Raw genomic sequence first — 14,988 nt, 5'->3', positions numbered from 1 at the left:
AATTAAAAATATAACTACCATTTGATCCAGAAATTCTATTCCTGGATACTCATCTAAAGAAAATGAAAACACTAATTTAAAAAGATATATGTACCCCAGTGTTCATTTCAGCATTATATGTAATAGCCAGGATATGTAAGTACCCTAACTATCCATCAAGCAAAGGAAAGATAAAAATATGTGATATGATATATGTAATATTTCACTGAATATATATATATATTTAAAATTAAGTATTACCCAGCCATAAAAGAGAATAAAATGTTGTCATTTGCAACAACATGGATGGATATAGGTGGTGTTATGTGAAATGAAATGTAATACAGAGAAAGATAAATATTGTATGTTTTCACTTATATGTGGATTCTAAAAATATAAAACAAATAAATGACTATAACAACAACAACAAAAAGACAGAATCACAGTTGTAGAGAACAAACTAGTACTTGCCAGGAGGGATGGGGTGGGTAATAGGTGAAATCAGACAGAGAAAAACAAATACTTTATGTCTTCACTTGTAGAATGTAAGAAACAAAACAAATGGACAAATATAACCAAATAGAAAGAAACAGACTCACAGATACAGAGAATAAACTAGTGGTTTCCAGAGGTAAGCTATATAGGGGTAGTGGCAAAATAGGCAAAGAGAATTCAGATATATAAACTACCAGTTACAAATTGAATACATCACAGGGATGTAATGTATATCACAGGGCTTATATTCAATAATACAGTAACTTTGTATGGAGTATAAGCTATAAAAATATCAAATCACTGTGTTGTACAGCTGAAACTAATATGTTGTGAGTCAATTATATTTCAATAAAATGTAAGAAATAAATTTTGCATCACAATCCAACACATGGTTATGTATTTCATTTGTAAAAGTTCTTCAAAACAAGACTGAGATAGGTCTTTGTCAATTGTTTCTAGCTCCCCACCTTCTGGCACATCATAGAATTGCACTTTATTACACTTTTGTAGATGTGTCATTATTGATACATAAGTATCATTTACTAATGATAAGGTGATGTGCATCATCAAGGGCATGTGAGCAAAATGAAATGGGTCATTTCTGGGAGAATACTTTAAAATCCAGTGCACAGTTCACAGTATTTTCTTTTCCCTGATGCTCCAAGCATGGTAGCACAAAGATGAAGCCCCTGTCACCCTGGGTAACCCAAGGAAGATAATGTAAAGCAGAACCCCCAAGAAATCTCTGGTAGGAAAATAGTGTGAGTGAGAAATTTTTGTTTTTTAAGACATTGAGATTTGGGATTTTCTTTTTACCAAAGCATAACTTATGCCAACTGATATAAATACCTAGCTTTAGTACATACTCTGCACTCTGATATTTGACATCATTATTTTATTTTGTCATATTTCAATTTTCAGTGCTGGTTGCAGCCTTGTCAGTTGATCATGACTCCATAATGGGTTGCAACTTCCAGTTCATAAAATGCTAATCTATACAATATCTACTTGTCCCATAGCTCATCCTCTCTCCAAGTTTCCATAATGTTAGTGACTCCCATTTCTCTGCGGGATTGTGGTTATAGAGAGGGTGGAGATGCATACTGCACAGCCTGCCCTCCCCACAGATACAAAAGCAGCTGGGGTCACCGTAGATGTCATACTTGCATCACCTGTGCTGTTATCAATTGTATCCAGAAAGCCAACTGTACAGCTACCTCTAATACTGTCTGTGGGCACTATCTGCCCAGGTAAGCCTACTATATGAGGCCAAGTCCATCTATACATTCTGTAGCCCTTGTAGGTCTCCCTCATCATTACCTCTCAGAGTCTAGTTGAAGTAGTCTAAGTGTCCATATAATTATGAATTTAAGCTCAATGAGGGATAAGCAGTAGCTTCTCAAGATCCCCTATAAAGTACCAAGCACACAGTCAGTCACAGATGAGTACTAAACAGCTTAATCATGTTGACATGTTTAGCTCAGGCCCAAGTTTCAAACTAAAAGGTAAATCTCACTGTAAACCTAAAAGAGATTAGGAAGCACTTAGTGTCAAAGCAGTGTTTCCCTCTCCTGTGATACTGGTTCCCCCTTTGGCTATTGGGTTTGGTTAATTGGGGAAAGAGGTGGAGTGTCTGGGACTCTGAGTCAGAATCAGATATAGAGGCAGAATACTCACTTGTTTCCTGGAGGCAAGACTCTTACAGGCTGCCTATAGTTCAAGGAGTAAGTAGTCCAAGTACATTGCTTGTTTGATCATTTTGCCATTTCTTATTGCTCTGACCACAGGTTCTACCAAAAGACATGTATTGGAGGCCTGAAGGATCAAGAATGTATCCCTTGAATGAAGCAGGCCCCCACCTCTGAGGTTCAGTGTGTATATCCAGTTCTCTTTTCCCCTTTCCTCCACAACCCACTGCATAACAGCAAGACAGGGTAGCAAAGGCATCCCCCACCTCCTCATACTCATTCCTGTAGGATAGATTAGCAAGAGAACTCATTAGATTTGAATAAAAGTTTCACAATATATTATCTGTGTAACCCTTTATAAATCATTAAAACCCATTGAACCCCATTTCCTTCATCTGAAAAAATATAATAATCATTAAAATATATATATATATAATAATCATTGTTCTCCATATCTTATGGGATGCTGTCTAGGTCTAATGAAAAAAAAAGTAGGTTTAGAATGCACTTTATAAATTATAACATCTCTATACTGTAGATGATGATGATGAGGATGATGATGACGATGTTTATAGCGGTTCCTAAGTGCTCAGGACTAGTAAAAGGCTGAATAAAATACTTGAATCTAGACTATGCCCATGTGAGTATTCATTAATTTCTCTACAATTTTGTCTATCTACCATCTACATGTCTACTCACTTGTTGTTGGAGAATTTTTTGTTTGGTTGGTTTTTTAGGGCTACATAAGTGGCATATAGAAGTTCCCAGGATAGGAGTAGAATCAGAAATGCAGCTGCCAGCCTATGCCACAGCCACAGCCATAGCAACATGGAATCTGAGCCACATCCGAGACTTACACCACAGCCCACGGCGAATGCTGGATCATTAACCCACTAAGCAGGGCCAGGGATTGAACCTGTGTCCTCATGGATACTAGTTAGGTTCATCATCACTGAGCCACAACAGGAACTCACTCACTTATTTTTTTTCAAATATGTACAAATACTTTAATTGCAGAAACATGTAAAAATGCTCAGTTACACAGCATCAATGATTAATAAATCTTAAAATTTTATGTATGTGCTTCAGATTTTTTTTGAAAGAATGAAGACTGCATATTTCTAATAGAATTTGTTTTTTGATCCTTTCTGAGTTCCATTCTGTCCTTACCTCACCAGAGGCAATGACTTTCATGAAATTGTATGTATCTTGATGGTAGGCTATGCTCCAGTAACAAACTCCCAAATCTCATTGATTTAATGAAATAAAAGTTTATTTTTCACTATGCAAATATCTTCCTCCATCTTTTAATAATACCACCAAACCATGTGGCTTTCAGGTGGATGGGACATATGGATCATGAGAAAAAAGAATGTATACATGTATACATGTATGTGTAACTGGGTCACCATGCTTTGCAGGAGAAAATTGACAGAACACTGTAAACCAACTATAATGGAAAAAAATAAAAATCATTACATAAAAATAAGGAGACTGAGGAGACATACTGGCTCTGAACTATTTTAGTCTGCAAGTGACACACATTACTTCCACTCACCTCTCATTGGCTAGAATTACTTTGATGGTCTTATCACAAGAGTGTATGAGAAATGCAGGGAAGAATATGAATAATTGGTGAACACTATGACTCTGCCGTACTCTCTACTTGTGTTTTGATACTTGTATTATTTTGTGATATATGTACATACTCATAGGTAATTCATATGCAACATATTGCTATTATTTTATATTTTTGATGTTGCATATAAATGATATCGACCTATATATTTTCTTTCCCATCTGGATTATTTATATTGATCCATACAATATAAATGGATCTTTTATTTTATTTTATTTAAATGCTATAAAATAATACTACATGAATTATATCATGATTTATTTATCCTGTGTCCTTAGTTTGTTTATATTTTTCTTGGTATATAACTAGATGTGACTTGGAAAGACCGTAGGTTATGTGCATCTTCAAATAACTGTACAAAAGTATACCATACCAGCAGTATATGTGAATTCCTCTACTTTGTTCTTCATATTTTTGCCTACACTACAAAGAAGTAAAACTAATTTTAGAGCTCTAATTGAGGAAGACCCTAGGGAGAGAGTGCTAACCTGAGGAAGAACAGCCCCAGTGGCAGGGTAACTATTGACTACCTACAGTGACTGACCTCCCCCACTTTCTTGTCTCACAAGTGCCTTCCAGTTGAGCTTAGTGAAGTCAGATGTACCCATGGTTTCCCAGCAGGAGGCCACATTTTTGCACTGGTGAGCAGTCTGCTCATGGTGTTTACCCTGGTATTCCTGGGGCTCTTCTTCCTCTACTGCAAGCAATTCTTTGACAGCCATTGCCAGCATGGTAAGGGTAGCTGCTTCACATATTACGTGAATCAGGAACAAGGATCTGACTAGCCAAAGAGAGGAATTTTCTGGGGCCTTGTTCATTAAGGTGCAGGGGTTCATAAAGGAATACATTATGGGAAAACCTCTCGGAAAGGAATCTGAAAACCTAAACTCTAAATCTACTTCTAAATCTCTGAGTAACTTTAGACAACACACAAGGATTCTTTAGTGCTCTTTTACCCTAACCTTTAAAATGAGAGAAGGAGTTGATTCATAAGTTCTTTTTCAATTATTCATTTCAACTAATGATTATAGATTCTGGAGCATGTCAGGAAAGGAGGAAGGCTGGCTGGAATGAGACATGACTGTAATAAAAGTTAGTGAGGTCTCAAACAAGAGTTATCAGGATGGTAATATCCCAAGTATGAGTAACTGAGAGCCCAGTGTCCAGAAGAGTTGGCAAACTTAAGACATTTTTCCTCAGACAATAATGATAACCAGAGATGTGGCCCAGCCCATAGGAGATGGCTGTGTGAAATTCTAGATGAAAGGTATTATTTAAAGTCAGAAGTAATGTCATGATCTGTTTTTATCAGAAGGCCAGCCATTAGCCAAGAATGTGAGACAGAAAGTCCAGTCCACTGAAGACAAAGATGGGGGAGGTGGGATGGTATTTGGCCAGGACCAGACAAGGGGTTAGATCTTTAGACAAGAGTACTGAGGCTCAGTACAGCTTCAGTTTCAGTGCCATCAAGGGAGGTGTTAGGCAGAAACACCAAAATAGGAACCCAGGCTAGTAAGTGGAGTCGATTTAGTAAAGAAGGAGGAGGATACATTCTACTATATACACAGGTACTCAGGACTCCTCCTCAGCTCACAGATTACTGGGCCCAAAGCAACACAACCTTGTTCAGCCTCTCTGTTGGTGTGGGAATAAACCTTTTTATATTAACCTGCTTTGGTCAGTTTGGCTCAAGGGCCTTCCAGATTATTTTCAAAAACCTTAACAGATGTGTTTGGCTATACCACTGACTTAAGTGGAGGTAAATCTAGAATTTCAGGGTACTCATGTTATAAGAGGACGCTTGTCCCTTTATGATGCTTTTAAAACTCTACTTCTCTCTCCTCTACTCTTTGGTGTCTGCTGGAACATTGTGGCTCAGGGGGGACCATCCTGTCTCTGAATTTGGAGGTCAGTTTCTCAGAGAAGAGCTATTGCCCAATTGGGGATGGGCATGAAACATAGGCAATGAAGCATTTGGTCTCCAGGGCTCAGAAAGAAGATGCGGCAAAATCTAGGAGCTGCCTGTCTCCCTCCTCCTGCCTCAGGAGAGAAATGGGTAACCCTTCTCTATGCTTCCTCTGTCATCAAGATAATATTACAGTACTCTTCTCTGGGGATACAAGTGCAGGCAGCTTCCTCAGAGTATTTCTAGAGGGAATAAAATTAGATATTGGGAGTTCGCATCATGGTGCAGAGGTTAATGAATCCGACTAGGAACCATTAGGTTGTGGGTTCGATCCCTGCCCTTGCTCAGTTGGTTAAGGATCCGGTGTTGCCATGAGCTGTGGTGTAGGTCGCAGATGCAACTTAGATCCCATGTTGCTGTGGCTCTGGCGTAGGCCAGTGGCTACAGCTCCAATTAGACCCTAGCCTGGGAACCCCCCATATTCCATGGGAGTGGCCCAAGAAATAACTGGAACATGAGGTTCAAAATGGCAATAAATAATCATCTATCAATTATCACCTTAAATGTCAATGGGCTGAATGCCCCAATCAAAAGACACAGAGTGGCTGAGTGGATAAAAAGGCAAAAACCTTCAATATGCTGCCTACAAGAAACTCACCTTAGGACAAAGGATACACATAGATTGAAAGTGAAAGGGTGGGGAAAAATATTTCACGCCAATAGACATGACAGAAAAGCAGGAGTTACAACACTCATAACAGACAAAATAGACTGTAAAACAAAAGACATAAAGAAAGAAGGACACAACTTAATGATTAAGGGATCCATCCAAGGAGAGGATGTTACTATCGTCAACATATATGCCACAAATATAGCAGCACCCAGATACATACAACAAATATTAACAGACATAAAGGGAGATATTGATGAGAATACAATGATAGTGGGAGACCTTAATACCCCCCTCACACCAATGGACAGATCCTCTAGACAGAAAACCAATAAAGCAACAGAGATCCTAAAGGAAACAATAGAAAAGTTAGACTTAATTGATATCTTCAGGACACTACATCCAAAAAACTCAGAATACACATTCTTCTCAAGTGCACATGGAACATTCTCAAGAATCGACCCCATATTGGGACACAAAGCTAACCTCAATAAATTTAGGAGCATAGAAGTTATCTTAAGTATCTTCTCTGACCACAATGCCATGAAATTAGAAACCAACCATGGGAAAAGGAAAGAGAAAAAACCTACTCCATGGAGACTAAACAACATGCTACTAAAAAACCAGTGGGTCAATGAGGAAATCAAGAAGGAAATTAAAAACTACCTTGAAACAAATGATAATGAAGACACAACCTCTCAAAATCTATGGGATGCTGTGAAAGCAGTGCTCAGAGGGAAATTTATAGCAATCCAGGCCTTTCTCAAAAAAGAAGAAAGATCCCAAATGGACAACTTAACCCTCCACCTAAAGGAATTAGAAAAAGAAAAACAAGAAAGTCCGAAAGTCAGCAGAAGGAAGGAAATTATAAAGATCAAAGAAGAAATCAGTAAAATAGAGATTCCAAAAACAATAGAGAAAATTAATAAAACCAAGAGCTGGTTCTTTGAAAAGGTAAACAAAATAGAAAACCCCTGGACAGACTCACTCAAAAGAGGAGAGAAAGAACCCAAATAACCAAAATTAGAAATGAAAAAGGAGAAATCACAACGGATACAGCAGAAATACAAAAAACCATAAGAGAATACTATGAACAACTATACGGCAACAAGTTTGACAATCTGGAAGAAATGGACAACTTTCTAGAATCTTACAGCCTGCCAAAACTGAATCAAGAAGTAACAGACCAACTGAACAGACCCATCACTAGAAATGAAATTGAAGATGTCATAAAAACACTCCCTACAAATAAGAGTCCAGGACCAGATGGCTTCACAGGCGAATTCTATGAAACATATAAAGAGGAACTGGTGCCCATCCTCCTTTAAACTCTTTCAAAAGGTGGAAGAAGAAGGAATACTCCCAAAGACATTCTATGATGCCACCATCAGCCTCATTCCAAAACCAGACAGAGATACCACCAAAAAAGAAAACTATCGCCCAATATCATTGATGAAGATAGATGCAAAAATTCTCAACAGAATCTTAGCCAACCGAATCCAACAACATAGCCAAAAAATTATACACCATGACCAGGTTGGGGTCATCCCAGGTTCACAAGGATGGTTCAACATATCCAAATCAATCAGCCTCATACACCACATTAACAGAAGAAACGTCAAAAATCATATGATCATCTCAATAGATGCAGGAAAAGCATTTGACAAAGTCCAACATCCATTCATGATCAAGACCCTCGCCAAAGTGGGTATAGAGGGAACATTCCTGAATATAATCAAAGCCATTTATGATAAACCCAAAGCAAATATAATACTCAAAGGAGAAAAACTGAAAGCCTTCTCACTGAAATCTGGAACAAGACAGGGATGCCCACTCTCACCACTGCTCTTCAACATAGTTTTGGAAGTCCCAGCCACAGCAATTACACACAGAAAAGAAATAAAAGGCACCCATAAAGGAAGAGAAGAGATCAAACTGTCACTGTATGCAGATGACATGATACTATACATAGAAAACCCTAAGGACTCAATGCCAAAACTCCTTGAACTGATTAATAAATTCAGCAAAGTAGCAGGATATAAGATGAACATTCAGACATCAGTTGCATTTCTGTATACCAGCAATGAAACATTAGAAAGGGAATACAGAAGTACAATATCTTTTAAAATTGCACCTCACAAAATCCAATACCTGGGAATACACCTGACCAAGGAGGTAAAGGACCGATATGCTGAGAACTATAAAACTTTAATCAAAGAAATCAAAGAAGATGTAAAGAAATGGAAAGATATTCCATGTTCCTGCGTTAGGAAAATCAATATTGTAAAAATGGCCATGCTACCCAAAGCAATCTACAGATTCAATGCAATCCCTATCAAATGACCCAGGACATTTTTCACAGAACTAGAACAAACAATCCAAACATTTATATGGAACCACAAAAGACCCAGAATCGCCAAAGAAATCCTGAGAAACAAACACAAAGCAGGAGGCATAACTCTCCCAGACGTCAAGAAATACTGCAAAGCCACAGTCATCAAAACAGTGTGGTACTGGTATCAAAACAGACAGACCAATGGAACAGAATAGAGAACCTGGAAATAAACCTTGGCACATATGCTCCATTAATCTTTGACAAGGGAGGCAAGAACATAAAATGGGAACAAGAAAGTCTATTCAGCAAGCATTGCTGGGAAACCTGGACAGCTGCATGCAAAGCAATGAAACTAGAACACACCCTCACACCATGCACAAAAATAAACTCCAAATGGCTGAAAGACTTAAATATACGACAGGACACCATCCAACTCCTAGAAGAAAACATAGGCAAAACACTCTCTGACATCAACATCATGAATATTTTCTCAGGTCCGTCTCCCAAAGCACTAGAAATTAGAGCAAAAATAAACCCATGGGACCTCATCAAACTGACAAGCTTTTGCACAGCAAAGGAAACCCAAAAGAAAACAAAAAGACAACTTCCAGAATGGGAAAAAATAATTTCAAATGATGCAACGGACAAGGGCTTAAGCTCTAGAATATATAAACAACTTATGCAACCCAACAGCAAAGAAGCCAACAACCCAATGGATAAATGGGCAAAAGACCTGAATAGACTGTTCTCCAAGGAAGATGTACAGATGGTCAGCAAACACATGAGAAAATGCTCAACATCACTGATCGTAAGAGAAATGCAAATGAAAACATCCATGAGATACCACCTCACACCAGTCAGAATGGCCATCCTTAATAAATCCACAAATAACAAGTGCTGGAGGGGCTGTGGAGAAAAGGGACCCCTCCTGCACTGTTGGTGGGAATGTAAACTGGTACAGCCACTATGGAGAACAGTTTGGAGATACCTTAGAAACCCATACATAGAACTTCCATATGACCCCACAATCCCACTCTTGGGCATATATCCGGGCAAGACTCTACTTAAAAGAGACACATGCACCCGCATGTTCATTGCAGCCCTATTCACAATAGCCAGGACATGGAAACAATCCAAATGTCCATCGACAGATGATTGGATTCGGAAGAGGTGGTATATATACACAATGGAATACTACTCAGCCATAAAAAAGGATGACATAATGCCATTTGCAGCAACATGGATGGAACTAGAGAATCTCATACTGAGTGAAATGAGCCAGAAAGACAAAGACAAATACCATATGATATCACTTATAACTGGAACCTAATATCCAGCACAAATGAACATCTCCTCAGAAATGAAAATCATGGACTTGGAGAAAAGACTTGTGGCTGCCTGGGTGGAGAGGGAGGGATCGGGAGCTTGGGGTTATCAGACACAACTTAGAATAGATTTACAAGCAGATCCTGCTGAGTAGCATTGAGAACTATGTCTAGATACTCATGTTGCAACAGAACAAAGGGAGAGGAAAAAAATGTAATGTGTATAACTTGGTCCCCTTGCTGTACAGTGGGAAAATTAAAAAGAAATTAGATATTTTTTCATTTGGGGAAGGTGTTTATCAGGAATCACTGACTTACATATATACTGGGCTTGTATAGGTTAAAATAATGGCCCATCCTCTGTCTGTAGAAGAATCTACTACTCACCTTTAGTTGTTTATTATCAAGGGTATTCAGTGTTTCAAGATCTTCTGAATTTTCGAGAGAGAAAAATCAGGTTTTTTGGTCTAATAAAAAGCAAACACAACCACATTGCAGAGGCCAAATGTCTCTTAGTTTTAACAGAATGTTAAATCAGACTTATACATGAAAGGATTAATGATTTTCTATCACTGCTATAACAAACTATCACAAATTTAATGGCTTAAAACAACACCCATTTAACAACAAAAAACACCAAATTATTATCTCACCATTTCCATCAATCAGATCCTTTTTTTTTTTTTTTTGCCATTTCTTGGGCTGCTCCCATGGCATATGGAGGTTCCCAGGCTAGGGGTCTAATCGGAGCTGTAGCCACCAGCCTACTCCAGAGCCACAGCAATGTGGGATCCAAGTCATGTCTTCGACCTACACCACAGCTCACGGCAACTCTGGATCCTTAACCCACTGAGCAAGGTGAGGGATTGAACCTGCAACCTCATGGTTCCTAGTCAGATTTGTTAACCACTGCACCATGACAGGAACTCCTTTTTTGTGTGTGTGAAGGAGAAAAATACTTTTTTGCTTTGCCATACAAAGGAGAATCACAGCAGGCTAGTGCCTCAAAGACTGTGCCCCCTCCATCAAACAGATGGCTTGTAGCTTTGGCCTGATCTCTGCTGAGAGGTTCACTAGGCCAAAACCAAGGTATTGGCAGGGATGCATCCCTTTCTGGAATCTCCATGGGAGAATCCATTTCCTTGATCATTCAGTAAGGTGAGAGAATTCAGTTCCTTGCAGTTATAGGTCTGAGGTCCCATTTCCTTGTTGTCAATTGAAGGCTATTCCCATTTTCTAGAGAAAGCTCATTCTTTGGCTCAGGACCCTTTTCCATTTTCAAAACTAGCAATGGTGACCAAGTCCTTTTCATTTCATATATCTGATTACACTCTCTGACTCTTCTTTTTCACTGTCAAGGACACACATTGGGCCCACCTGGATAGTCTAGGCTAATCTACATATTTTAAGTTCCATGATCTTCTTCTTTTTTTTAGGGCTGCACCCAAGCCATATGGAAGTTCCCAGGCTAGGGGTCTAATCAGAGCTGTAGCTGCCGGCCTATGCCACAGCCACAGAAACATGGGATCCAAGCCACATATATGACCTACACCACAGTTCATGGTAATGCCAGATCCTTAACTCACTGAGTGAGGGCAGGGATCAAATCCACATCCTCATGGATACTAGTCAAGTTCATTACCACTAGGAAAACCACAATGGGAACTCTTTAAATTCCACAATCCTAATTCCATCTGCAAAGTGCCTTTTGCCATACAACACAACATATACACAGACATAACACCAGGGATTAAAGATCATAGATGGGGTGGGGTGAGGGATTTGTTAAAATCCTGACTCCCACAAAAGGTTTCTCTTGCTATGGAGAAGCTGACTCTTTTCTCTGATCCTCCTCAGGTAGCCTCAATCTGATACCCCAATGTAAGTATATTCCCTACTGTATCTTCTCAGTCTTGTGCTAAGGTGTCCAGTGGCTTTCTTCTTTGAGTTTCAGGGGTTTAGCTCCAGTATGAGGCTGATACAGCAGTAGAGGAAGAATATCTCCTCCCCATGCCACTTGGCCAGGAGACCAGTCCTGAGTCCCCACTGAGTGCAAGCATCTTTGAGACCCAGCCACTTAACCCCATCCTGGATGATGACTGCAGCTCCACTCGTGGCTTCCCCACACAGGGGTTTTTAACCTTGGCCTCCTATGACTCAGAGAGCCACTCCCACTGGGCCCACATTCCCATCAAATGCACAGAGCTGGACCTGTGAATGTTTTCCAGCTCTGCCTCCTATAGTGGAGCTGAGAACCTAGGGGGAAACACAGCTGAAAGCTCTGGAGACAGGCTGGAGCTCAGTGTGCCATTTGATGTCCCCAGCCCTTAACTCTACTGAGGTGAAGTGGAAAGGTAGGAGAGAAGACCAGAAATTGGGTACCACCCCAAAGGAATTATCCTCTGTAGTACTATTATTCAGTACAGCTAGGGGTAGAGGAACAGTAAACTAGGAATACTGGTAGATGGAGGGACAAGATTGGTAATGCCAATATTTAGAGCCAGTCAGTCAGACATCACATATCTGGGCTGACAGTTGTCAAGGAACTGGCCAGGTTGACATGACACCAGTTTCTCTAACCTTGCTATATATTTATTTATTTATTTATTTATTTACGCTTTTTATGGCCACACCTGCAGCATTTGGATGTTCCCAGGTTAGTGGTTGAATCAGAGCTATAGCTGCTGCCCTATGCCATAACCACAGTGACTTGAGATCCAAGGCGTGTCTGCCACCTACACCATAGCTCATGGCAACACTGGATCCTTAACCCACTGAGCGAAGCCAGGAATCAAACCAACATCCTCAAGGGCACTAGTCGGGTTTGTAACCCGCTAAATCATGACTGGAGCTCCCTTCTAACCTTGCCTTTTGTAAGCTCTCTCAGGGCCCTACTGTCTTATAGCCATATTCACTTATCCCCTATTATGTGTGCAAGCACCAAAGCACAGTTGGAAAATATACAAGCCTTGGCATCTGGCAGCTCTATATTTCAAGTCTACCTCCACTCCTTAATAGCTATGTGAACCTTATGTGAATTCCTTCATCTTTCTGAGACTCGGGTCCTTAATCTGTGAAAAGTAGGAAACACTACTCACCATATATTGTGAGGATTGAATAAGCAATACATGTGCAAATGCCCTTTATAATTTCTGATACATTAGAGGTATTTAAGCAATGTCAGTTTTTCTTTCCCTCACTTGCCGTCAGTCATAGTTTACGCATCTCTACATATACACTACACTTGTCTGATCTTCATAACACCCCTTTGTGGTAAGCAGGACAGGGTTTGTTAGCCACACCTTATGGAGGCAGGAACTGAAACAAAGGGAAAATGAATTGCTCAAAGTCACAGAGAATTTTGGTAACAGAACTGGACTACAGCCCAAGTTTTAGAGCTCTAATCCAGTGCTTGTCCAACTCTATCAATGTGACTATTCCATAGCCAATGTTACATTTTCAAAAGCTTAAGCATCATGGGGAAATATGAGGCATGAGGGTAATTTCCTATTTTTCAACTAACCAAGTATTTTCACCACCCATTTCCACATTTCTCTAGCTATGGTATTGTCTAGGTCCTGCAATTACTCCCCCTCCCTATACCTTACCTAAGAAAATGTAAACAATATATAAATGAAAACCAAGATGGTTATTAAACAAGTCAGCCTAGATACTTTCATGATCATCTAGTTCAACCTCCTCTCCAAGTACACCAGTCCATGCCTGAGTTCTTTTTATAATATCACCACCAAATGTTTTTGTCATCCTTGATCATATACTTGCAAGTCAAAGAGCTCATTACTGTAGCTATGACTGGTAGATTTGAGCTCAATGTAGAGAAAATTTTTCTTTCTCCCTGTAGTAACCACCCCTGGGTCCTGGCTCTGTTCCTTTGGCAACACAGACCTCATTTGCTTCCTGTGACTTGTGATAGCCCTGAACAATCAAGAGATAGCATCTCCTCTATGGAAAGTATCTGGGTTCCTTTAAAGTGTGGGAGGATTAAAACTGAGCCCAATCTCATGAGGAATATTCTCTCCAGTATAGAGTAGGGTAGAACTGTCATCATGTCTTCACCCTAGAGAGATGATGTTTCTTCTATTCTATCATAACTGGTGGTCTAAACCTTTTTTTTTTTTTTTTTTGAGAGATGGGGAGAGGAAGGAGCTAGTGAGATTGCCCTATAGTTTTCTAACTTGCTCTCTTCCCTCCCTAGGTCACTTGGGCTCCTTGCAGCCCAGTCATTCTCCCTGGACTCTCCTGCCTTGTTCCTATACCACAACAGCAGCAGGGACATGGGATGTGGTATCCACAACAGTCTGTACTCTATGAATGGAGAACCATTCCACCAAAGGATTGATTCTTCATCATTTTCCCAAGACTTACCAGCAGCATTTCTTGCTTTCCTATCCTAGCTATCCTAGAGAACTAGATTCCCCAGGCATGGGACAACCAGACATGTTCCTAGCTCAGCTTGATTATGGAGAAGAGGGGAGGGGATAGCAATTAATGAGGTAGAGTTTTACTACTTGCATCTTTGGTCAGGTGAACCTGAAGGAGTAGTCTCCCAGGGCTTTGATACATCTACCTAGCACTTTAGGGACAAAATCAAACTCTTCCCTCTTTAGCACCTCTGCACTGCCCACCTCAATAGTACACACACACACACACACACACACACACACACACACACACACACACACACATACCCCTATACACATCTTCGGAGAGGTCTGACACCTTCATTCTCCACACATCTCTTAGACTTCTGTGGCTGTGACAACCACAGAGGTAGCCCATTTGACCCATGGTGGTCTTCCTCTCCACTTACAGATTTCTTACCTCCTTTAGTAGGGATCCAACTGAGTGTCTTATTAACTTTAAAATGATACTTCCTAAAGTTCCTTTTATTTTGTTTATCTTTTTTTCTTGTCTCTTTTGTCCCTTCTTG

General features: G+C 39.8%; 1 protein-coding gene across 1 annotated transcript; it reads left to right on the top strand.

Annotated features, from left to right (window-relative positions):
- EDA2R (ectodysplasin A2 receptor) lies at positions 1,519-12,368 on the top strand. The gene is given in 5 exon segments (XM_021079842.1): positions 1,519-1,724; positions 2,262-2,358; positions 4,381-4,432; positions 4,435-4,533; positions 11,992-12,368. Coding segments are annotated over 5 exon segments (831 nt in total).

The sequence above is a fragment of the Sus scrofa genome, chromosome X (genome assembly GCF_000003025.6).
Source record: "Sus scrofa isolate TJ Tabasco breed Duroc chromosome X, Sscrofa11.1, whole genome shotgun sequence".
In the NCBI taxonomy this organism is placed as follows: Eukaryota; Metazoa; Chordata; class Mammalia; order Artiodactyla; family Suidae; genus Sus; species Sus scrofa.
The sequence above is the reverse complement of the archived record's forward strand: the minus strand, read 5'-3'. Positions and strand labels throughout refer to the sequence as shown.